This window comes from Schistocerca gregaria, chromosome 10 (genome assembly GCF_023897955.1).
Source record: "Schistocerca gregaria isolate iqSchGreg1 chromosome 10, iqSchGreg1.2, whole genome shotgun sequence".
Classification (NCBI taxonomy): Eukaryota; Metazoa; Arthropoda; class Insecta; order Orthoptera; family Acrididae; genus Schistocerca; species Schistocerca gregaria.
Window position 1 is genome coordinate 216,060,194 of NC_064929.1, and position 27,366 is coordinate 216,087,559.

At 41.8% G+C, this 27,366-nt stretch overlaps 1 protein-coding gene across 1 annotated transcript; it reads right to left on the reverse strand.

The window, feature by feature from the left end:
* On the reverse strand, positions 1-27,366 carry LOC126293251 (uncharacterized). The gene is made up of 4 exons (XM_049986368.1): positions 27,359-27,366; positions 11,716-11,884; positions 8,075-8,275; positions 1-261 (listed from the first exon to the last, which is right to left on the reverse strand). Exons 1-4 carry the CDS (start codon positions 27,364-27,366, stop codon positions 1-3), a joined length of 639 nt encoding a protein of 212 aa, XP_049842325.1.

Consider the following 27,366-nt stretch of genomic DNA (forward strand, 5'->3'; position numbering starts at 1 on the left):
TCACTCGCCGGTGTCTCTGCCGCGTTTCCGTTCAAAGTCGACCCTCCCCGGGGAGCCGAGGGGGCCGTACACGCAGACGGTGATGCCAAGGGCGCGGTAGAAGGCGGCCAGCTCGCGCTGCTGGAAGCAGGCAAGCAGCTCCACCTGCAGGTTGGCCGGGGGGATGCGTGCCGCCTCGCAGATGCGCTTCACCTGTCTGGAGCTGAAGTTGGACAGCCCGATGGAGTGCGCTCTGCCCGAGTCCACTTGAGCCTCCGTAGCCTGGAACACAAAAAGGTCAGTTGTTCCCGGAGCGTGTGAAAGTACAAAATGATCACGAAAAGATAAATCTAGGAAAAAAGCTTTTAATAAAATCCTATTGGGAATTGTGCTCCATCATTTCAAAACATTGATGAGGAGATCTTACAGGGTGGACCTCTTTAATTTTCTTCATACTTATAGAAACTGAACTAGTGTGAGACAGCCGTAAAAAGTACCACAAAGAAAATTCCCTTCGAACTGAGAAGATTTCGGAGCGCTGTTAAGTGCGACACATTTCAGTCGTTTCAGAAGTTTTTTTTTTTCTTCAATTCTATATTGTCAAATGCAAATGTTAATTCGTAAACACTGAATCATAATTGTTAAAAAAAATAACATTGTTTGACTTTTAATTCCTAATCACACGAACAAAAATTAAAATTTGTTACAGACGTGTGGAATGCCATATTGTGAAATTTAAAAAGTGACATTATCAGTAACAGTATGCTCTCTCTAGAAATAAAAAGAATTTTATTTTCTATTTGTTGTTCTATGCCACAAAACTGAATTTTTCGGCCCACTCGACTTCCTTCTCCCTGAGCTGGCTGTGGCAGCACTGCTCTTCCACTCACGGACTGGCCAGTGGGTGCTGCAGTAGTGCCAGTCTGAGCTCATCTGGGGTGTCGTGATGAGGAAGAGGGCAGTCAGCTGCAGCGACAGGTATCGGAAACGCCGCACGGAAGCCGGAGGCGGACGAGCCCGCGGCACTTCGTTGCAGTCGAGATCGTCCGTACCGGCGAGCCGGGCCCGGGCGTGTCGGTCAGCAGAACTGGGAGACGGACCTCGAGAACGTCCAGAAACCGCATTGCCCGGCGGCCTACGAGTCGTGGGGCGATTCCGTGACCGTTATGGGTCGCCGTTCGGGCTCGTACGGGGTGCGACTCGGGCCCGAGTTGTCGCCACATGCCGTAGTTGTAGTGAACGAGAGGTGGTCAGTGGCCGGCAACTGAAATTGAACTTCAGCCGGAATGTGTGTACTGAGGAGACGGGCACCCCGTGCCGTCGACAGTCGCGGTGGGTTGTGGCCAAGCTGCTGCAGTGTAACACGGTTCGGAAACCAGATGAACTCTGTTCACACAATACACTTAGATGGTAGTGTTCTCCCCTCCACTCAACACGTCGCCGCCACCCTCTATCTTTATCTATCTCTTTCTCTTTCAAACAATTCCTCCATTCTGTCCGTCCACAGTGGCTCTGACGGAACTGTCCAGTTCGACACAATTTTAATAAGTACATCTCTAGCTACAGCTTTGTGAGGTAAGGCGGGGAGGGGGGGGGGGGTGATTATTGTGGGTTATTACACTGTAAGTGGCACTGAATCTCTATCTGCATTTAGGTCTGACCACGGGCCACTCATTTGGATTTCTGCTCTGGCCGACTTACTTATGCGTACAGCCATTTCTTTCTACATCTGCATCTGTACTCTGCAAACCACCGTGAGGTGCGTGGCAGAGGGTACATGCCATTGTACCAGTTATTAGGTTTCTTCCTGTTCCATTCACATAGGGAGTGCGCGAAGAATGATTGTTTGATTGCCTCTGTGCATGCTGTAATTATTCTAATCTTGTCCTCACAATCCCTACGTCAGTGATATGCAGGCAGTTTCGGTATATTCCTAGAGCAGTCATTTAAAGCCAGTTCTTAAAACTTTGGTAATAGACTTCCTCAGGATAATTTATGTCTATCTTCAAGAATCTTCCAGTTGAGTTCCTTCAGTATCTCTGTGACACCCTCCCACAGATTAAGCAAACCTTTGACCATTCGCACTGCCTTTCTCTGTATATGTTTGATATCTTCTGCCAGTTCTATCTGGCACGGATCCCACACACTTGAGCAATATTGTAGAACCAGTCGCACGAGTGATTTGTAAGCAGTTTTCTTTGTAGACTGATTCACTTCCCCAGTATTCTACCAGTAAACTAAAATCTACCACCTGCTTTGCCCACAACTGAACCTATGTGATTGTTCCATTTCATATCCCTACAAATTGTTATACTTGGGTATTTGTACGAGCTGACTGATTCCCGCAGTGACTCGCCGATATTATAGTCGTAGGATAATACATTTTTGTTCTGTTTTGTAAAGCGCAAAATTTTGCATTTCTGAAAATTTAGAACAAGTTGCTAATCTCTGCAACATGATGAAATTTTATCAAGATCTGACAGAATATTTATGCAGCTCCTTTCAGACAGTAATTCATTATGGATAACTGCATCATCTGCGAAAAGTTTGAGTGTACTACTCTACTGGCCATTAAAATTGCTACACCAAGAAGAAATACAGGTGATAAACGGGTATTCATTGGACAAATATATTACACTAGAACTGACATGTGATTACATTTTAACGCAATTTGGGTGCACAGATCGTGAGAAATCAGTACCCAGAACAACCACCTCTGGCCGTAATAACAGCCTTGATATGTCTGGGCATTGAGTCAAACAGAGCGTGGATGGCATGTACAGGTACAGCTGCCCATGAAGCTTCAACACGATAACACAGTCCATCAAGAGTAGTGACTGGCGTATTGTGACGACCCAGTTGCTTGGCCACCATTGACCAGACGTTTGCAACTGGTGAGAGATCTGGAGAATGTGCTGGCTAGGGAAGCAGTCAAACATTTTCTGTATCCAGAAAGGCCCGTACAGGACCTGCAACATGCAGTCGGGCATTGTCTTGCTGAAATGTAGGGTTTCACAGGGATCAAATGAAGGGTAGAGCCACGGATCGTAACACATCTGAAATGTAATGTCCACTGTTCAAAGTGCTGTCAATGCGAACAAGAAATGACCGAGACGTGTAACCAATGGCACCCCCATACCATCACACCGGGTGATACGCCAGTATGGCGATGATGAACACATGCTTCCAATGTGCGTTCACTGCAATGTCGCCGAACACGGATGTGACCATCGTGATGCTGTAAACAGAACCTGGATTCATCCGAAAGAATGACATTTTGCCATTCGTGCACCCAGGTTCGTCATTGAGTACACAATCGCAGGCGCTCCTGTCTGTGATACAGCATCAAGGGTAACCGCAGCCACGATCTCTGAGCTGATAGTCCATGCTGCTTCAAACGTCGTTGAACTGTTCGTGCAGATGGTTGTTGTCTTGCAAACATCCCCATCTGTTGACTCAGGGATCGAGACGTGGCTGCATGATCTGTTACAGCCATGCGGATAAGATGCCTATCATCTCGACTGCTAGTGATACTAGGCCATTGGGATCCATCGCGGTGTTCCGTATTACCCTCCTGAACTCACTGATTCCATATTCTGCTAACAGTCATTGGATCTCGACCAATGCGAGCAGCAATGTTGCGATACGATACACCGCAATTGCGATAGGCTACAATCCGACCTTTATCAAAGTCGGAAACGTGATGGTACACATTTCTCCTCCTTACACGAGGTATCACAACATCGTTTCACCAGGCAATGCCGGTCAACTGCTGTTTGTGTATGAGAAATCGGTTGGAAACTTTCCTCATGTCAGCACATTGTTATGTGTCGCCACCGAACCTTGTGTGACTGCTCTGAAAAGCTAATCATTTGCATATCATATCATCATCTTCCTGTTGGTTTAATTTCGCGTCCGTAGCATGTCATCTTCGTAGTGTAGCAATTTTAATGGCCAGTAGTGTATTAATGTTGTCTGGAAGGTCATTAATATATGACATTAGCAGTAAGGGTCCAATCTTACTTTCAGGGGCACGTATGAAGCTACTTCTACATCTGATGGTAAGTCTCCATCCAAGATAACATGCTGTGTCCTCCCTATCAAAATTTCCCCAACCTATCAACAAATTTTGCTTGATACCCCATGTGATCATACTTTTGTCAGTGAGTATAGGTGGGTTACTGAGTCAAATGCTTTACAGAAATTAATTACTGCTACTTGTATCTGGTAGCCTTGATCCAAAGCTTTCAGTGTGTCATGTGAGAAAAGTGCAAGTTGGGTTTCACGTGACCAATGTTTTCCAAATTCATGCAGGCTGGCATTGAGGAGGTCATTCTGTTCAAGATATCTCATTATGTTTTAGCTCAGAATATGTTCTAAGATTCTACAACAAACCTATGTCAAGGATATTGGACAGTAGTTTTGTGGATCACTTCTATTACCCTTCTTGCAGATGAGTGTGACCTGTGCCTTTTTCCAGGATCTGGGTACAGTTTTTTGTTCGAGGGATCTACAACAGATTATAGCTAAAAGAGGGGTTAACTTAGCTGCAAATACAGTATAGAATCTGACAGGGATTCCATCGGGGCCTGGAGCTTTATTTAATTTTAATGATTTCAGCTGTTTCTCAACACCACTGATACTAACACTCACTTCATTCATATTTTCAATAGTACAACGATTATATTTGATGCAATTCTCCTGGTTTTTACTTTGTAGAGGTACATTTCAAAATGGAGTTAAGAATTTCAGCTTTTGCTTTGGTGTCCTCAATGTCAGTTTCTGCCTCATTCACTAAGGACTGAACACTGGTGTAGTTTCTCTAATACTTAGAGCCAGCACACAGATCCCACACTCTGTATCCAAATATCTGACATAATTTTCCTCATTTTGATTTCTTGCCTCATTGTTAAACTTTTTAAATTTTGTCATCTTACCATCATACAACTCTTAACTATTTTATTGGTGTTTAATATCCTTTATTGTGATTATGGAAAGATTTTTCATCACTATTATCTCAAAGAATATAAAGATTTTACTCATTATTTAATTAATTAATTCATTCATTCCTTCGCGATATTCCATAGATTGTATCGAGAAAGAAAACCTTTTGAGATGTGGAACTAGTCAAGTGTACATGAGACAAAGATATCGTAGAAACTCTATGTGTATACTGTGTTGACAACAACTATCACTATATTGCTTAATGCTTCTCACACTTGTGTCATCTAAATTTAATCAAATAAATTAGCAAGGAAGCTGCTGCCTCCTCAGTTGTATTATATAGCTGGTGTTTATGTGCTATTAGTAGCTTAATATTTACTTGATTACAGTGGAACTTTTCAAAGAAAATATTTTTACATCTATAGATACAAAGCCCGTTTTACAGTACATTCTTACTTGGCAAGCAGCTTTGTAATAAAACTCTGCTAGATGTCACATAGCTAACAGAACTTTTCACTTTGTGAATCAAGGTATGGAGGTAATTTATAGAAATGCTCTTTTGAGCTGGTAGAGATTCCCAATTTCTCGCTCTATGTTAGATGGGAGCCACTTGAATGTCTTACTACCAGAGGGACTCCAGTCTTAACTGTGGACAAGGAAGTAACTTACTTTTGTGTCTTGTGCTGAGGTAGTCTATGTCACATTGCAGTTCACAATTACATTCACATGCCACATCATAAAAGTTGTATGTACCCTTTTCTACTAAGAAAATTAGAAAGAAAAAATGAGTCTGGGGTCAGAAAGAAAATAGAACACAAGCTGGTAGTGGATGGCTGAAGAATATAAAACATAGTTTGCTCAAAAGTAGGAAGGTCACACCCAATATCACTGGCTAGCAGACTGCAAGGGTAGCTTCGGTCATCTAATCAGAAAGTGTTTTGTCCTCCTATGCAGTGTGGGCCCTTTGTTTTATCTTAAGTGTATCTGTTGAGTGTAAGTGACTGTAGTGACTGTGCATATAGAGTGATGAAAGATTTGTGTCATACAACAGTGAGATAAGGGAGAGGACAAAACCTGCTGCCAGCAGGTGGTCTAATCCTCTCAGACAGCACAGAGAGGGCCACCGGGCTTAATGCCCCATCTGATGGACAGATTATCACAGACAGCGTCATGCAGCCTATGTCCGTGAGACACTGTGGAGTGGTTTGGAACTAAATCTGTGACTTTGGCAGAAAGTCTGGCAACTGGAAACTTGCACCACTGCACCTCATCTAGTCCGTGTGGTACCAGGGGTAAAAATTTCTTCTCCTGCAGGATTCAAATAGTCTCTGAGTGGAGTACCTCTTATTTAAGAATGCCAGAAGCTGAAGCTACATATGTACATACATTTTGTCGATTGGAAACAGGTGTCCGACAGAGCAGATTCGAGTGTCCTGCCAAAGGCTCTAAAACATATCTGTGTATGCTGGAAGGAAGGAAGACATAAATGGGGAAGTGTGTAATGACAAAAACTGGGAATAAGGAGTGAAGACAAAGAAATAGGCTAGATAGATATTTGAACAGTTATTAGGTAAGGCTCAGGAGTGGAATTGAAATTCAAGGTGAAAGAATATCAGTGATATGATTTGGTGATGACATTGTTATCCTGAGTAAAAGTGAAGAATTACATGACCTGCTGAATGGACTGAACAGTCTAATGAGTGCTGAACACGCATTGAGAGTAAATTGAAGAAAGATGAATCTAATGATAAGTAGCAGAAATGAGAACAGTGAGAAACTTAGCATCAGGATTTTTGTCATGAAGTAGGTGAAGTTAAGGGATTCTGCTACTATAACCAATGACAGATGGAGCAAAGAGGACATCAAAAGCTGACTAGCAATGGCAAAAAGGGCATTTCTGGCCAAGAGAGGTCTACTAGTATGAATCATAGTCCTTAATTTGAGGAAGGAATTTCTGAGAATGTACGTCTGGAGCACAGCACTGTACGGTAGTGAAATATGGACTGTGGGAAAACCAGAACAGAAGAGAATTGAAGCATTTGAGATGTGGTGCCACACATGAATGTTGAAAATTAGGTGAGCTGATAAGGTAAAGAATGAGGAGTCTGCGCAGAATCAGAGGGGAAAGGAATATGTGGACAACAATGACAAGGAGAAGGGACAGGATGATAAGACATATGTTGAAACATCAGGGAATGACTTCCATGGTGCCAGAAGGTGCTGTAGTCGAGCAAATAACTGAGGAAGTAGGTTTCAAGTGCCACTTTGAGCTGAAGAAGTTGGCACACAGGAGGAATTTGTACTCGGGCTGCATCAAACCAGTCAAAAGAGTGATGACTCAAAAAAAAAAACTCTTTTCAATATCCATGGAGAGGAACTTACATCACACAGTCAGACTTGTCCCTCCAGCATATCATGTGCTCTCACAATCCCCCTGGCCCAAACCTCCACTAACCTATTCCCACTGCCTCACCTTACCTTTTCCCTTCCATACCACTCCTTTCCCACCTATATGGACATTTCCCTCCCTCCCTCCCTCCCACCCACCCACCCACCCACCCAACCACCACCACCACCACCACCACCACCACCACCACCACCTTGCGTCTTTCCCTACGGTGTTCCTACCTCATCACCTACTAGAAAAAGAGCAACAACTCAGAAGCTGTTTCCTGTTACACGTCTTTATGCTCCACACGTCAGTTCACTTGTTTTACATGTTTCTCCATCCAGGAATGATCCCATTACTGTTACTTGTATTAGAATCTATTGAACCTACAGTAATCAAATATTAGCCATGATTTGTGATGTACTGATGTGGTATGTGTCCCAGAGCAGGTAGAACAGAACACTGACAATATTTATTTAGTCCTTTATTATGGACTGGTGGTTTTAGTGACAGATGGGCCTATAATGTTACTCAATTTCTAGTTACATCAGAAGATGACACTTTTGTTGTGAATTGGAATAATCAGCAAATTTGTTGGCATAGGAAAAACTGTAATTCTTGTTGAGGTGCACACTTTACACATACTCAGAACTGACAAGAAACTTATGTCTGCCATTTGGTAGCATTACAGGTCAAAGTTGGTCAGTGTTATCAGTAGGTTCAGTATTCCCATAGTACCAGCTATTAATACTAAAGTTGTGCCTTCCACAGGCTGATGTGATCAGTATTCATGTCAAGCAGAACTTTTCCATCTTTGTCTCTTGGAAAAAGAGATCCATTCACATCTAAGTGACCTATGGGATGGTGGATGAGGTACAGGTCGACGTATTCCAGCTGCAGTGCTTCCAGGGACTTCTTGAGGTACTTCTCCACAGACTCTGATCTGTTTCCATTGAATGGAAGCTGAAATCAAATAACAAAGTTGATTGGTTAAAACTATACTGAATTCTATTTACTGAATAATCCCAAGAAATAATAAAAAAGAGAGAAAGAGAGTTGAGGAATGACTGTAGAGAGATCATCCAAGGCTTGTGCAGTACATCTAGTCAGAATTATTGAAATGAAGACCTATATCTCTGATGTCGATTTGTTGTAGAATTTTAGAACATATTTTTTGCTCGAGTATCATGTCGTTTTTGGAAACCTAGAATCTACTCTGTAGGAATCAACATGGATTCCGGAAACAGCGATCATGTGAGAGCCAACTCGCTTTATTTGCTCATGAGACCCAGAAAATATTAGATACAGGCTCCCAGGTAGATGCTATTTTCCTTGACTTCCGGAAGGCGTTTGATACAGTGTCGCCTGATAAACAAAGTAAGAGCCTACGGAGTATCAGACCAGCTGTGTGGCTGGATTGAAGAGTTTTTAGCAAACAAAACACAGCATGTTGTTATCAATGGGGAGACGTCTACAGACGTTAAAGTAACCTTTGGCGTGCCACAGGGGAGTGTTATGGGACCATTGCTTTTCACAATATATATAAATGACCTAGTAGATAGAGTCAGAAGTTCCATGCGGCTTTTCGCGGATGATGCTGTAGTATACAGAGAAGTTATAGCAATAGAAAACTGTAGTGAAATACAGGAAGATCTGCAGCGGATAGGCACTTGGCGCAGGGAGTGGCAACTGACCCTTAACATAGACAAATGTAATGTATTGCGAATACATAGAAAGAAGGATCCTTTATTGTATGATTATATGTTATCGGAACAAATACTGGTAGCAGTTACTTCTGTAAAATATCTGGGAGTATACGTGTGGAACAATTTGAAGTGGAATGATCATATAAAATTAATTGTTGGTAAGGCGGGTACCAGGTTGAGATTCATTGGGAGAGTCCTTAGAAAATGTAGTCCATCAACAAAGGAGGTGGCTTACAAAACACTCATTCGACCTATACTTGAGTATTGCTCATCAGTGTGGGATCCGTTCCAGATCGGGTTTACGGAGGAGATAGAGAAGATCCAAAGAAGAGCATTGCGTTTCATCACAGAGTTATTTGGTAACCGTGATAGCGTTACGGAGATGTTTAGCAAACTCAAGTGGCAGACTCTGCAAGAGAGGCGCTCTGCATTGCGGTGTAGCTTGCTTGCCAGGTTTCGAGAGGGTGCGTTTCTGAATGAGGTATCGAATATATTGCTCCCCCCTACTTATACCTCCCAAGGAGATCACGAATGTAAAATTAGAGAGATTCAAGTGCGCACGGAGGCTTTCAGACAGTCGTTCTTACCGCGAACCGTACGCGACTGGAACAGAAAAGGGAGGTAAAGACAGTGGCACATAAAGTGCCCTCTGCCACACACCGTTGGGTGGCTTGTGGAGTATGAATGTAGATGTAGATGTAGATGTAGATCATTTAAATCATTCAAATTTTTGATTTTCAGTAATCACAATACCGTTATATTAGCAGGCAGACATTTTGTGTCGGATGTCGCATCACAAATAGATTGTAGAGTAGATTCTCTTAAGAACAGAACTTAATTGCAAACAAACATTGATAGTGAACTTTGTTTATGATACAGGCATGTCCTGAAAGTAAAAGTAGCCCCTGATGCTCACAGGGATCTTTTCCAACCAAGTTGGCAGCTCTGTGTTCATGGTGTCAGCAATAAAATACATGTGTAAAATACACGTGTGTTTGTCTCAGTCAGCTGAAAATTCTTGTTGTAGTGTCATGTTGAAATGAGTATCTCTTTTGTGAATTCTGTCAGCTGTGAGTTGAGAAACATAATTCTGTTTCTTTTTGCAAATAGAAATGAACCATTTCAGATTTTTTTTTTTTATAAATGGAATAAAAGCTGTTCACAAGAACGATGTGGTGAATAGTAGTGATGTCTACAAGTGGTGTCACAAGTTTAAGCGTCGCAGAAGGCATTTTCTTGGTGAACAAAGAAGTGGGCATCCCTTAACATTGACTGATGAGATGGTAAACAAGATCCAAGAATAATATGCAGCTATTATTGATTGAGTCTGGACAAGATGGACTCAATGTTTCTAGAAATATCCAGATCTCTTCAGTGCAAAATCATTACTAGAACATTTCATCTCAGAAGACTGCGTGTGAGGTGGGTACCGGAACAAATCATAGGTCGACACAAAGTGCTTCGAACTGAAAGTTGAACAATTCTTTGACTCTGTGGTGATAGTGACAAAACACGAGTGGTCCACTACAGTCCTAATACGAAAGGACAATTGATGCAGTGATAGCACCTCACCTCACCATCACTGAAAAAATAATAAACTGTTGCTTTTATCCAAAAAAATGTGTCCTCTGTCTTTTGGGCTGTAAAGGGACTCTCCTCATCAAATTTTTGCCCTAGGGGGGAACAATTAATGATGTACATACAGTACTGTGAAAACCTGAAGGATGATACAGAACAAAAGACACGGATTGTTAATGAAAGGAGAGTGCTTGTTGCCTGACAATACCTGACACCACACAGCCGACACTGGTGGGAACATCATCAACCGGCACACTCACAGCGCTGATCTGACACATTCAGATTTTCATCTTTACACCTCTCTGAAGTTGTTTACTAGTAGAACAAGGTTTTCAACTAATGAGGTCCAGAGTGTCATCAGCGGGAGATTTCTTTGATGTGGTTGTCAGACGGCTCATCCCTTAGCCAAAAAAATGTATGGAGAATGTAGGTGACTATGCTGAGAAAGAGTGTTTGGTGTATATTTATGTATTTTATTGCCTTTTAGATTTTAAACAACTGAATACTCTTAATTTCTTGACGTGCCTTGTATATCAAAGCATTACAGGTTGTTTTGTGCATGTGGAACTTGTAAAGACCTTGTATGCAATCAATTTTGCAATCACGTTATAGTGTCTCGGGTAGACTACCAATGTATTACAGTCTGCAACTGGTGCTACAAGATAGCTTCACTTGATATCTCCACACTCTTAGATATTTCTTTGGTGGTACTGATTCTAAATGTGACATGTTAATCTTGCACTCAAAGGCTATTACGATTTTATTTGACACGAAGTGCACAACTTCACATTTATCTGCAGTAAAAACTAGTTTCCATTTCTTGTGACAATTTGATATTTGGGTACACTTGGCTGGATGATACAACAGTTTTATTGCTTAACTCTTCCTCATATATTGCAGCATAATAAATTAAAACTACTACTGTCTAGTGAGGGCTTGATACATATAACGAAGAATGATGTTCCTGTCACAGTTCACTGTCTGGTGAAAATATAACTTAATGACATGCCCCAACAATTTATAGTTCTACTCTGTTTAACCCCTACACTTAGGTAAGTGCTGAATGATAATGTTAAAAACAATCATTTTTTAACCATGTGAGCAGTACGATTCACTTACCTTGGTCACAATGAAAATTTCCACCCTGTTCAGTCTCCCAGAATCGAACCACTTCTTCAGGGTCTGGCCTATCTCTGCCTGATTCCCGTAGGCGTAGGCGGTGTCTATGTGGCGGTAGCCGGCCCTCCAGTGCCGCGTCCACGGCCTGCCCCACCTCGCTGTTTGGTGACTGCGGAAGGAGGCAGAGGAAACGAAATAACTTCACTGTGTAATCGCTTATAGAGAGATTCTCTGTCACCATGATGCGAGCCTTTCTGGAATTGACTGTCCGTATATATTCTCTTCTCCTTACGAAGAAGGGATCGGTTGGTAGGACATGTTTTGAGGCATCAAGGGATCACAAATTTAGCATTGGAGGGCAGCGTGGAGGGTAAAAATCGTAGAGGGAGACCGAGAGATGAGTACACTAAGCAGATTCAGAAGGATGTAGGTTGCAGTAGGTACTGGGAGATGAAGCAGCTTGCACAGGATAGAGTAGCATGGAGAGCTGCATCAAACCAGTCTCAGGACTGAAGACAACAACAACTCCTTACATAGGCATGTATATTTTATTTCATAAGACAAGATCCTATCTCCTGCTGCACAGTTCATTGAGACTCACATAACAACATAATTTCTATTGTTTTTATGACTTCTTGTGGATTATTTGTGGCTGGCATTCGATGCTCACAGTATATGTTTGCTCTGCGCCTTCTGAGAGTAGGCAGCCCCCCTTCCGCAAGTGGAGCTACTGTGTCCCTCATTCTGCGTGGCCGAAATGCTGCACCCGTGGAACCCATGACATCTGCATATGACAGCCTACCATTTCTCATACGGTGGGCTGTTTGTGCCTTAATTCTAAAATACAGTGTTGTCTTAACTGGACAATCCATTTTATTCTCATCTAGAAGGACATAGGTTACCTATCATTTCCCCTGAAATTGTGTGTCACACCTCAAAATATTGGAGAACAGGCAAAAATATATATTTTCCTGTGTGTTTTTTAAGGGTTAAAAACCATAAAAAGATATTGTGGGTTATCTATCAGTTTATATATGGATTATTTAATTGGATAGATAAAAAATCTACTCACCAAGTGGCGGCAGAACACACGCGTAAAATACTGTTGTGATTGGGAAGCTTTCGTTGCCAGTGGACCCTACTTCAGGCAGAAGTGCTCGAGGGGAGGGAAGAAGGGTGAAGGAAAAGTACTGGAGAGGTCTAGGAAAAGGGGTAAATCTTGGGAAAGTCACCCAGAATCGTAGGTCAGGGGAGATTTACGGTACAGGATGAGAAGGAAAGACTGATTGTTGGGTACTATATTGGATGAGATTTGAAAAACCTGAGAGTTTTAAGGTGGAAGAAAGGTTAATATGCAAGGCAAAAATTACTATTAAAACATCGTGCACAACTTAATAAGAGTGAGAAGATAAGTGCATTGGACGTAGCAGAGGTGGGAGGGGGTGGTGAAAAATAGACGGGAAAGATGTAGAAAGCTAAAATGGAGTGAAGCAAAGGGTAGTTACAGTGAAGAAAAGCTGAGTCGAAAGAAATTAAGGCCAGGAGGGTGGTGAGAACCGATGACACGTTGTAGCGCCAGTTCCCACCTGCAGAGTTCTGAGGAACTGGTGCTGGGGGAAGAATCCAGATGGCGCATGTGGTGAAACGGGCACTGAGGTCACGAATGTCGTGTTGTAGGGCATGCTCTGCAACAAGATATTGTGAGTTGCCAGTAAATACCCTCTGCCTATGCCCATTCATTTTAATTGATAATTTGGTGGTAGTGATGCCGATATTGAAGGCTGAACAGAGTTTAAATAATAATTGGTATATGATGTGTCATTTCGCAGGTGTCTCTCCTTTGATAGTATATGTTTTGTCAGTTATAGGGCTATTATAGGTGGTGGTAGGAGGGTGCATAGGGTAAGTCTTGCAGCGGGCACGGTCACAGGGGTAGGAGCAATAGGCTAGGGAGATGGGTACAGAAGGAGCATAGGGTCTGAAAAGAATGTTGGGGAGGGGAGATTGGGAGGGCAACATAAAGCTATTCTAGGTGTTGTCGGCAAAATTTCAGACAAAATGGATCTCATTTCAGGGCACGATATTAGGAAGTCACGGCCCTGTCGAAGTAGCTGATTGACACGTTTCAGACCAGTCACCAATGGTGTGCTCCAAAGCTGTTGGACTCAGCAGCACCAGGATTCGATGCAATGGCCTGGGAAATCTGTTTATTAACTAGGCTGGTGGGGTAATTTATTGTCAGTCATAAGGTGAAATGTGGAGCCATAAAAAAATGACTTTCTGGAGAGCATATACTATGGCAGGAGCCTCTTTTTCCACATAAGAGTAATGCTGCTGGGCTGGAGTGAGAGATTTAGAGGTGAAAGCAACAGGACATTCAGAGCCGTCAGCATATAGGTGTGCTAGGACCGCACTGAGGCATCAGTTGCCAAACCTGGTGCTGACCGGGAGAGAATGTCGCTAATCAAGGGGAGGAGAGTAGTTTGGACTTCAACATTTGAAAAGCACATTTGTAATCCACAAAAAGGTACATTCTAGCGTTACAAGACATGCAACAGGTGGGCCAATGTGGCCACCCCCGGCAGAAATTTATGGTAGTAGACTATCTTCCTTAGAAAGGCCTGACATTCCTCATGGATGAGGGGTGAGGCGTAGACATTTTTGTTCTCAAATCTGCAAAATTCATCCTCAGAGCTGAAGGAAGAAATACTTGAAGCCACCATGTCAGAATCTGAATCCTCATACAATAAGTTATCCTCTGTACCACCCAGTGCATTACTCATTCGACACTTCTTTAATGATTTAATCAATGTTTCAGTTTTTACAGAGAACTTTGAAGTGTTGACCCACTCACAAACTTGAGCAATTCTATGTCTCATCCTCCTCCAAATCTGTAGGTTGCATCCATCTGATCCACACTTCCTCCATGAATTGAAATGTTTCTTCCTACATTGACTATTTTGGTGAACGGCCTAATTTGGTGAAGGGTGTTGATAGGTACAACAGTGTATTAGTCAGTCGACTTCTTGTCTTTTTGTGTCAAAAGGCACTGAAAGAGACTTCTGGAGTTCGATGTATCTGCAGGAATAACACTCCCAGATAGTTTGAACTTGATGTATTGCCTATAATATACAATTCTAGGTGATGACAGATCAACTGGATCTGCATTTATTCCAAGAGAATGTATTCTGACCGTTCATCAAGACAGTAACATATGGTACAAATATATATCATCATCATTTGTTCTTTGGCAAGGATTTCTTTGATATCATGGAGGTCACATTCTCTCCACGCTATTCACTTATGGCACCACAGAGCAGGTGACTCTACCTGGCAGGTATAAGTGCCCTGTGTGGCCCTCATCCCCGGTAGCATGGGATCGGTACAGTACCGATCTGTACAGACTGTAAAACATCTCCCACAAGCGGTGTGATTTCTACTTACTAACTACCTTAACTCGTGAACATCTTTTGTCGCCCAGAGTGAAATGTCACACTTCAGAGTCCCTTAAATGGTCTTTTTATACATACATATAATGGCTGAAGTAAAGTAGTTAGCCACAATGGAATTACAGCTAACTGAGTCTTCTGTTCATTCAGTCTATTTTTAATGTATTCTGTTCTGTGAGAACGAAACTGATCACATCCTAATGGGACAGGCTCGTTCAGGTCATTCTCTTGTCTGATTGGTATGTGTGCAGCTGTAGCTGATCTGTCATCATCTAGAACTGTATATGTCACTAGACAAAATTTTATCTATCCAATACGTCATTTCTCCTCCATTCGTCCAGTCTTTATTGTGTACATGGACAAATACTCCTTTTGGAAATTTTGGTCTTTAGGAAGCAGCTTTCTTTTAAAAATCAAAAGTGGCCGGCAATTTTGTCCCATCAGTGCAGCAGGATAAAATGATTGTAATGAGTTTTAACAACACTACTTTTTGTGCTGTTACAATACAGAGTTATTTTCCTTGTTTCCAACTTCTGAAATTCAAACTTTTCTGTTTTTATCATCTTAATGACAAACAGGTGAAATTCAACAATTTATACTTTGTACTCAGTTGGCATCTTTTGTGATTAGATTAAATTAGATTCAGTTTTTGTTCCATAGACACAAAAATTGAGATGATTCTCGTGGATATGGAACTTGTCAGAAAGGGCAACATGAGAAACATAAAACATTTGAATGTAATACTTACTTTCCTGATCATATGTCAGGAGATTGTCAAAATAGGTGAATTTCATACAGTAAACTGGAATAGCTAATAATTACTGAATTAGTATGCTGTCAGAGTGAAACAATATTATGCACTTTTAATAAATTTATCATTCACAAAATACCTCATCTTTACTGTTGTGACCTGAAATCTAACAGCCTTTTTTACTTAAGCTGGCCTAACAGCCTCTGTTAAGATATTCGTCTATAGAGTAGAAGGCATTGCCTATCAGTCTTTCAAACTCTGTTTGAACTGTGATTTATCTGAAATCAAGTATTAAATGGTTGCTGGAAATTTTTGAAAATGTATGTTCCTGAATATTAGACCCCTTTTTGGAGCAAGGTAAGTGATTTTAAGTCTTTATGTAGTTCGTTCTTATTCCTAATATTGATACTATGTATTGAGATGTTGGCTGGAAATAGAGATATATTACTTGCAACAAATTTAATTAAGGATTAAGAAATAGTGGTTAGAATACAAAGATTCTTGAACAGGTTTCTGCATAACGTTTTTGATTTACACTGCAAGTAAGTCTTATCAAACGCTTCTGCACGCTAAAAGCTTTCGCTCGGTTTGAAGAGTTACCCCAGAATATGATCCTGTCTGACAAAATAGAATGAAAGTAAGGGAAGTATTCAAGTTTTTTTTATATTTATATCTCCTACATCTGACGTCATCCTCACTGCAAATAGAGACTTGTTTAGGCACTTAAGCAGTTCTGTGATATACGCTTCCCAACTGAATTTATTATGAAGTTGTAATCCCAGAAATGTAACACTGTCAACCTATTAGATCTGCATGTCTTTGTATGTTATACACAGACGAGAAGTAAATCTCATACAGATTCTGAACTGCATATAGTGGGTCTTTTCAGAGTTTAATGACAGTAAATTAGCTTTAAACCATTTATTAATGTCAGTGAAAATTTGATTTGCAGTCATTTGTAAATCTCTACTTGACTCGCCACTTATTGCAATGTTTGTATCATCTGCAAACAAAACAAACTTAGCATATGGCAGTGTAATAGATGAGAGGTCATTAATGTACATAAGAAAAAGCAATGTACCCAAAATGTAACCTTGAGGAACACCACATGTAATTATTTCCCAATCAGATGAAGACTAATAGCATACTGCACAGGTATTTTGCAATGACACCCTTTGTTTCGAGTTAGTGTTTTGCAGCACTGCCGGTGACACCATAATATTCTAATTTACTTAAGAGAATGCTGTGATTCACAGAGTCAAAGGCTTTTGACTGGTCACAGAAAATACCAGTAGTCTCTAATTTATTATACAGTGAATTAATTACATTCTCACTGTTACCATAAACAGCTTTCTCTTTATCAGAATGTGTAAATAATCCAAACTGTGACTTGGACAATATTATTTGCAGTCAGATGCTTAAGTAGACGCTTGAACACAACCTTTTCAAATATTTTTGAGAAAGCCGGCAAAAGTGAAATTGGTTGATAGTTTGATGGTGTAGTTCCATCTGCCTTCTTGTAAAGAGGCTTAATTTCAGCATATTTTAGGCGGTCTGGAAATGTTCCGGTGACAAAGAGGTTAATTACACAAGTAACTTATGACAAGACTCAACTCACATGACCACTCTTTGATTAACTTCGTTGATATGTTATTGTACCAACTAGAATACTTAGATTTTAAGGATTTTATGATGAGTGCTACTTATTTGGGAAATGTGAGTGCCATTTCCATTTTGCTGAAGTCTTTTTTAAAGAATGGTCTCAGATACTTCATTGCACTGTTTGCTGAACCTGATAACCAGAAATGAAGTGCTTGCTTAAGAAGTTTGCAACACTACATGCAGTTGTCACCAAAGTCTCATTTATTTTTAGAGCTATCTGTTCCTCTTCCTTTTTGGCTCCACCTGTCTCTGACTTAACTATATCCCAGACACTTTTTATTTTGTTTCCCAATGTACTTTTTCTCATAATAAAGCTGCTTCAATTTCTGGATTACTTAGTTCAATATTTTGCAATATTCTTTGTAATGCATTACAATTATAATATCAGAGCTGCTCATAGACAGTAAATGCAGTCTCCTTTTTGTCTCACATGACATATTTATTCCTTATGTAATCCAAGGTTTATTTTTTTACTTCTGTGTGATTTGAGTTACCTTTAGGGGAAAACAATTATCAAAAGTGGAGGTAACTTTATTAATGAATGCTTTGTATTTTCCATTTGAGCCAGAAGTATTGTAAACATCTATCCAATTCATGTCTTTGAGCTGTTTCTTGAATTTCTCAATTTTTTAATTATTTATTACCCTCCTTTACTCAGATTTAATAGATTTTTACTCCTGACAAGTTTCAACATTTAACACAAGAAGCTGCATGTCGTGATCAGATAGCCCATTTACTAATTTTTTTTTTGTGGTATGACTGTTTTCCCTAGACTTATTTATGAAAATATTATCAAAAGCAGTCTCGGAGCATTTACATATCCTAGTTGCAAAGTTCACAGTAGGAACTAAATCGAATGATAGGTTACTGACTGCAATAATTGTTCACTGACAGAGCTTTTCAATAAATTCACATAAAAATCACCAGCAATCCCTTTTTTTTTTTACTGTGAGATGGGACAACAGAGCTTTTGGATATTTTATGAAGAGGTTAAAATTTCCTGAAGGTGATCCGTACATACCTACTATTATAAAGGACTTATCATGAAATATTACTACTGTTGCACAAGCTTCTAAGCGCTGCTCTGAGCAAAATTGATTAATATCAGTATTCTTGAAATGAAAACAGTTTCTGACGAATGTGGCAACTCCTTCTTTCTCCATATTTTCTCCACAGAAGTAAGAAGCTAACTTCAGCCCCGTAACATTTAACATATCTATACCAGTGGTCACATGATGTTCACAGAGGCAGATTATATCAATTAGTTTGCTCAACTCTAATTTTTCAACGCAAATAAGCAACTCATTAAGCTTACCTCTTAGTCCTCTGATATTCTGATGCATTAAGGATAACTGGATGAACCTAATTCTTCTGTCAGTTTTTGAGTATCTTTAGTTTCAATCATCAGAGGCTGTATGCATGAATTGTGTACATTAAAATTTGCTTTCTGGCTACCTGTTTTATCAATGTGAATGTCATTTTCAGCCTATCTCTGAACATCTTTTGTATCTGCCCTCCCTACTCGAAAAGAACTGCTGTTCTGTCACTTGTAACTCAGTCACAAAGCTGATACCTCATGATAAATACTGAACACCATAATGTTGATCCAGTAAAGTCGGCAATCCCTCTGTTAGTGTATATTGCTTTCACTTTATTAATGGTAATTTCTCCACATGTGTATTCTTTAAAATACAAGTATTGAGTTCTGCTTCAAGTTTTGGCCATTTAGCAGTCCCACTTCTTAGATTATGTTCACTGTGTAGTGCTTTCTTTAAAACATCATCTTGATTCTGCCATGTTCCTATTGCTTTTTTGGTTGGAGGTTGCCCGAAATACTTTTCTGCATCCTTATTTCTATGCGCATTGGCATATGTAATCACTTGAAGCTTAAACGCAATAGTATAACAATACTGCTTTTCAGTCATAGTTTGCAAATAAAACCGCAGTATAGGTGCAATACAAGTGGATCTCCACTTTAAACACAACAATAACTGAAACTTAAACGAACAATATGAAAACTGTTAACAGTGGTACATGTTCATCCACTGAAGTCTGTACAACTGGAATGTTCAAGTTCGGTAGCAAGCTAGCAATGAATTGCTTGAAACTGAAACATCAAAATTTTGAAGAAATGGAGTTTATAGGAAGCTACCTCAACTTGATACTGACATATAAGATGCATCCAGTTTTTGGGTCTAGTTTTGAAAGAAAAAAATTGTCATAGACACAGGCACATATAATAAATTTACACTCAATGTTGCACATTGTATATGTGTGTCTTTTTAGTTTGGCCATCATTTATCATCTTGCTGCCAAAATACAAAAGCTCATTATTGCTGCAAGTGTCATTTCCTAATCCAACTCCCTCAGCGTGCATACTTTGTCTAAACTATTACCCATGTTTTGCTTTTGTCCATATTTAGATCCCAATGTTCATCCGCATCCTGTAAGCCACTTGACAGTGTGTGACAGTGGGTACTTTGTGCACCATCATCACTTCCTCCCTTCCTTCTTCCAGTCATGAATAACTCACAGGAAGCTTCTGTATTAGCTCAAATCTTGTTTACTCTCTTTTGCATCCATTGCATCCTTCTCGTGAATTTTCTCACATATTTGGGTGTATTTTTGTGAAATTTTTTGGAGGTAATTCTACGTTATTTACGTAATTTTTCAAATTTTTTCCACCACGGTGGATCCTTGCTCCTTCCATCTGCGTCAGTACAGAAAAGTTTCCTTATCCATAGCCAGATCCCAGTCCCACATACTGTTGCAGTGTTGTTGCTTGGCTCATGGAATCCCCCCAAATGGCCTTACCATCAAATTACCCATCTCTGGCTGCCACCCCACCTTCCACAGTGATATCCACTTGTTCAGATACTGCCAATCCTTAGCCCTCACCAACATAGTCCTGCAAACCCGTATCAACCTAGCCCAAAACTTCTTGCAGTACCTTCTCTCCATCCACAAAATTCTCCAGCTGGCAGTCCCAAATTCCTGTAACAAATAACACACATTGAAACTCTTTCCTTGCAGGAACTTGAGCATCATGCGCAATGCCACCTCAAAAAAACTCTCCATTCTGCTCACTTCCTACTCCCACCTTGGAGTACCACCGTCCACCACCTCTACAACCATCTCCGAACCTCCCCCATGTCCCATCGTAGCTGACAAACCCTGTCTTGCTGTCCTACTTCACTTACCCCATCCTCAAAAACTCCCTCCCACCACCACACAGAATCCAGAACACAGGCTCGCAGCACAGTCATGAACCTTTCTGTGAACCTTTCCCCACAGAAATATCACTCCTTTCCAAAGGCTTCACTTTTTGCCCCACTCCCAAATTCAGTCATGCAGGACTTGTTAAAGACCTGTCTCTTTCTCCCAGTCCCTACAGTCCACCAACCCTACCATTCAGACTCAACCAAAGACCAATATTGAACCTTGCCTAATTCATTTCTCTCTTCTATCAAACTGTGATCCAACCCCACTTCCCCCATATCACCCTCTGTTAACTTTCCAGAAATTCTTAACCCCAAACCTTGCCTCACCATCATTTTACAAATCCCTCAACGTGCAAACTAACTTTACATACACAGAAAGAACTGCAGTCCACCATCTAAAAACTGATCCTGACCTTATAATCCTGCATGCGGACAACTACTCCACCACTGTTGTTTTGAACTGCAAGGATTACCTGGCAGAAGGACATTGCCAGCGGTCAGATACTTCCACTGACAAACCTTGCCACAGTGCAAGGTTCCAGAAATCCAGCAGCATCTCCAGTCGCTACTCAAATCCGTAGGCTCATCCCAGAACCCCACCCCAGAGTCCATCTCTCTACTCATCCCCACAACTCTTCGCACTTCTACCTTCTACATTCTTCCTAAAGTCCATAAACCTAACTACCCAGGATGCCCCATTGTGTCTCGTTAACTTGCCCCCACTGAGAGAATCTCTGCCCTTGTAGACCAACATCTTCAACCAATTACCCAGAACCTACCCAACTGAATAAAAGATACCATTTCCTGTGCCGACTCTCCACAGTTCCTGTCCCTTTACTACACAGAGCCCTTCCCTTTACACTAACATTCCTAATGCCAATGGCTTTACTGCTGTTGAAACTACCTTTCCCAACTTCCGACGGATTCCAAATCGACAACCTTGTTCCTAGTCGCCATGATTAACTATACCCTCACGCACAATTACTTCTCCTTTGAAGGCATTACCTCCTAACAAATCCGGGGTATGGCTATGGGCACCCACATGGCACCATTCTATGCCAACTTATTCATGGGCAAACTAGAGGAAGCCTCCCTAAAAAAAACCAGAATCCTAAACCTCTCACCTGATTCAGATTCATTGATGACATAGTTGTGATCTCGTTTCACGTGGTTCTACTCAACTCGAGCCACCTTTGTAGATGCTGACCTCCACCTCAAAGATCGCTACATCACTAAGTCTGTCCGTATCAAACCTACTAACCTCCAGCAATACCTCCACTTCGACAGCTGCCACCCGTTCCATACCAAGAAGTCCCTTCCGTACAGCCTAGCCACTCGTGGTCGTCCCTCTCAAAATATACTGAGGGTCTCACTGAAGCCCTTTCACAGACTGTAATTATCCTGCCAACCTTATACAAAAACAAAGCTCCTGTGCCTTTCTTATCTTTCCAGTCTCCCACCACCTCCCAAAGTCTCCCCACAGAGGAGCATTCCCCTCTTAACTCAGTATACCCAGGGCTGCAGCAACTGAATTACATTCTCCGTCAGGGCTTTGACTATCTCTCGTCGTGAACTGAAAAGAGAAAAGTCCTGCACATTGTCCTTTGCACCACTCTCACATTGGTATTCCACCATCCATCAAACCTATACAATATCCTTGTCTCTCCTTACACAACCCCTGCTACTAACCCCTTACCTCATGGCTCGTACCCTTTTAATAGATGTAGATGCAAGACCTGTCCCATACACCTTCCCACCACCACTTACTCCGGTCTGGTTATGAACATCACCTATCCCATTAAAGGCAGGGCTACCTGTGAAACCAGTCATGTGATTTACATGCCAAGCTGCAACCTCCATGCTGCATTCTATGTGAGAACGACAACCAAATAGCTGTGTGTCCACACGAATGGCCACCGACAAACTGTGGCCGAGAAACGAGTGGACCACACTATTGCTGAACATGCTGTCAAACCTGACATCCTTTATTTCAATGACAGCTTCAGTGTGTGCCAGATGGATCCTTCCCACCGACACCAACTTCTCTGAACTGCACATGTGGGAACTTTCCCTGCAATACATCCTATGTTCCCATAATCCTCCTGGCCTCAATCTTCGTTGGTCACTGTCCTCACCCATCCAGCACCTTCCCTGTTCCCATTCCAGCACTACACAACCCTCATTCCACCACCCTAGCCAATCTTTTTATTTTTCTCCTTTTCCACTGCGTCTCCCCCCACTCCCCCTTTCGCAACTCTCCCCTGCCCACCGTCTAACCTGCAGCACTTCACTGTCTGCCGCCCCCACCATACTATTCCTCCCCCTCCCCACTCCAGCCTCCTCCTTATCACCACTCCCATCATGACATCATGAACTGGTGCTGCTGCTCGTAGTGTGGTTTCAGTTGCCTGAGACTGCAGCTCTGTGTGTGTGTGTGTGTGTGTGTGTGTGTGTGTGTGTGTGTGTGTGTGTGTGTGTGTGTGTTGTGGGAGGGGGGGGTCTATTGTTGACGAAGGCTTTAATGGCCACCAAAAGCTTTATTTGTGACACTCTTTTTGTTGTGCCTATCTGCAACTCAGCATCTCCATTGTATGGTGAGTAGCAACTTTCCTTTTCACAATATTATTACATTCCATCCTGGATTGCTCATTGTTTGCTTCCTAGAAATAAAGTGGTGATGGTTAATAATTCGTAGTTCATGTATTTCTGTGCCTCACGGACCCAGTGTCCACAGTAATCCTGACAAATACCAAGGGAGACCCTCAGCCAAAGATACTAACCTCATAAACACCTTATATTATCATAAAGAACACTAAAAGGACATATTGTGTAATGCTATTGGTGAATCTCATCCTGTTACCTTACAGGATCTGCCCATTCTTCTGTAAATTAATCGTGTTGGTATTTTGCAGTCATGACTTGTTAAACTCATGATTTGGTAATATTCATAACTGTAAATACTTTCTTTGGAATTTGAATCATGTCATTCTTCTTTAAGTCTGAGGGTATTTTGTGTGTCTCAAATACACTCATGCTCATAAATTAAGGATAATTGCAGAATGTGGTACCACACAACGTGGCACTACACAGAACTGGTGCTAATAGCATAGGCACATAGGGAACACACACGAAACAGATCTGTAAGTCCGCGGTATTGGTTCAGAAAACTGTCTCGAAACTGCTACAAAATGCCACCCTGCACATGTACCCTGACATCAACACGGGATATGATCACCGTGCACATGTACACAGGCAGCACAACGGGTTGGCATACTCTGGATCAGGTGGTCGAGCAGCTGCTGGGGTATAGCTTCCCATTCTTGCACCATTGCCTGTCGGAGCACCTGATGTGTTGTAAGGGTTTGAAAACGTGCAGCGATACGTCGACCAAGAGCATCCCAGATGTGCTCGAAGGGGTTTAGGTCTGGAGAACAGGCAGGCCACTCCATTCGCCTGATATCTTCTGTTTCAGGTTACTCTTCCACAATGGCAGCTCGGTGGGGCCGTGATCGTCCATCAGGAGGAAGGTGAGACCCACTGCACCCCTGAAAAGGCGGACATACTGGTGCAAAATGACATCCCGATACACCTGACCTGTTACAGTTCCTCTGTCAAAGACATGCAGGGCTGTATGTGCACGTATCATGATCCCACCCCACACCATCAAACCACAACCTTCGTACAGGTCCCTTTTGAGGCCATTAAGAGGTTGATATCTGGTTCCTGGTTCACGCCAGATGAAAACCCGGCGAGAATCACTGTTCAAACTATACCTGGACTCGTCCGTGAACATAACCTGGGACCACTGTTCAATGACAGTGTACTGTGTTCTTGACACCAGGCTTTATGGGCTCTCCTGTGACCAGGGGTCAGTGGAATGCACCTTGTCAGTTTCTGGGTGAATAAACCGTGTCTGTTCAGTCGTCTGTAGACTGTGTGTCTGGAGCCAACTGTTCCAGCAACTGCGGTAAGGTCCCGAGTGAGGCTACCTGTAGAACTGTGTGGCCATCTGCGGGCACTGATGGTGAGGTATCGGTCTTCTTGTGGTGTTGTACACTGCGGGTGTCCTGAACTGTAGCGCCTGGACACTTTTCCTGTCTGCTGGAATTGTTCCCACAATCGTGATATCACACTTTGTGGCACACTGAGGGCCCCTGCTATGACCTGCTGTGTTTGACCATCCTGCAGTTGCCATAGTATTCTACCTGTCATAACGTCATCAATATGTGTTCTCTGAGCCATTTTCAACACACAGTCACCATTAGCACATCTGAAAATGTGTGCACACTTACTCGCTGCACCGTCCTCTGACATGCACTGACACACCTCTGCGTACGTGGACTGCTGCCAGTGCCACCTTGCAATGACCGCAGGTCAAATGCATCACACGGTCATACCACGAGGTTATTTAAATATCAGGTGGAACAGTTTTCTCTAGGGTTGTCTATCCCAGGGCACCGTTTTGATTTAGGTCTTTCCATCCCCTTTGAAACTGTTGTCTCGAATTCACATTTCCTATTTAATCTTCATCTTCTCTTATGATATGGTCTATCAACCATTTCCCTTATCTCCGAAGGTTTCTTTAGTTTTTCTTTGAGTGGTTTGTGTTTTTACTACAGTCATACATCCTTCCACAATGTTATATTTCTCCTCTACCCACCCCTATTTATTATTTTGCACTTCCTGCCCAACTCATATTTTAGGCATTCTTTTCATTGTCTCTGGGTGTCTTCCATGATGCTAGTGCCATCATTACAAGATATACCAGTGCTGCCTGTGGGAGTGTGCAAGGCTGTAGTGTGGTACAGGATGCTAGAAACGTAGGTTTGCCTTTCCTTAATCTTTCTTCTAAGATAAGTCGTAAGGTCAGTATTGTCTCACGTGTTCCAGTATTTCTACGGAATCCAAACTGATCTTCCCTGAGGTCGGCTTCTACTAGGTTTTCCATTCGTCTGTAAAGAATTCGTGTTAATATTTTGCAGCTGTGGCTTATTAGACTGATTGTTCGGTAATTTTCACATTTGTCAACACCTGCTTTCTTTGGGATTGGAATTATTATGTTTTTCTTGAAGTCTGATGGTATTTCGCCTGTTTCATACCCCTTGTTCACCAGATGGTAGAGTTTTGTCAGGACTGGCTCTCCCAAGGCCGTTAGTAGTTCCAATGGAATGTTGTCTACTCCGGGGTCTTGTTTCGACTCAGGTCTGTCAGTGCTCTGTCAAACTCTTCACGCAGTATCGTATCTCCCATTTCATCTTCATTCACATCCTCTTCCATTTCCATAATATGGAACGCAGGAACAACAGAGCCATCTCACGGCCACAGCTCTCTTCCGAGAGCACTGATGTGGCACGTGTTTACAGGTAACAGTCCAATGAATATCATGTGAACAACTCGTTGTGCTTGCGCTAACGTCTCGTGGTGATTCCAGGAACTTTTCAAACCACCCTCGTAGAATGCAGCACAGTGGTTGATGCTTATCCAGGGGTGTTCCTACGTTGGCAGGAGTGGCCCCTGCCAGGGGCGCAAGAGCAAGGGTGGCGCAAATTCCAAAGGCTGCCGACGATGACGTGACGGAGCAGAGTGCCCCCCTCTGAAAAACTAATGCTTGGAAAAATTTGCTACAGAACGGAGAAGAGATAGTAAAGGAAGACGCTCTGATGATGAGAATCCTCTTCGCTTTACTGGGAGGCACTTTCCTCATGTCACTCCAAGTTACCAGTCCAAAACACGCAGGCTATGGCGCAGATGTGCAGTCTGCTCAAAACAGAATGTGCGCTGTGGCCAGTATTATCTTTTTAGATAAACTTTTGAAAAATACTACTACTACTACTACTATTACTACTACTACTACTACTACTACTATTATTACTATTATTTTATTCTTGATTTTTTGTCAGTGCTCAGCTAATATATATTACCCAAGCTGAACCTACTTACTCCATGAACTTTTTTATCAGAGCATGAGAGCACATAACCTTGCAAACCAGTTTTGACATCTTCATCTTCCTGCAAATGCATAAGGTGCGATTGTGGTCAGATCAAGTTGACATATTTCTTGTTTATGGGCAAGTAAACGTATAATCTATATTCACAGTAAGTAAATATTATTTACTTGTTATATTAGCTTATGGCAACAGCTGCAAAATATTGCCTTAACAAAGTACCCAGAAAGTCATATTAGACCTATTCAATAACACACCTATAAACAAGATTCATTGTTAATATTATTGGTTTCACTAATTTTGCTATGGTAGTTGCATATCAAATCTTTTTACCTTTTTCTTTTCTGTTATCTCTGCTGAGTCGACAATTTATTAGCAGACTTGAGGTTTTGAAGGAACATTGATCATTTTGGCTTCATTGTACTCTCGCCAGGTCAGGGCAATTACGACTTGCCCAAACGTTTGGGGGTGAGGATTTTGAAGCATGAGGCCTTACGAGAGTGATGTAGAACAAGTCATACTGAACACACCACGTACACTTTTGGCATTACCTGGTTATCATACTGAGAAATAATTTAGTACTTAAAAGTTCATTGGCAGTGACGACTCGCCTACCTCCCCAT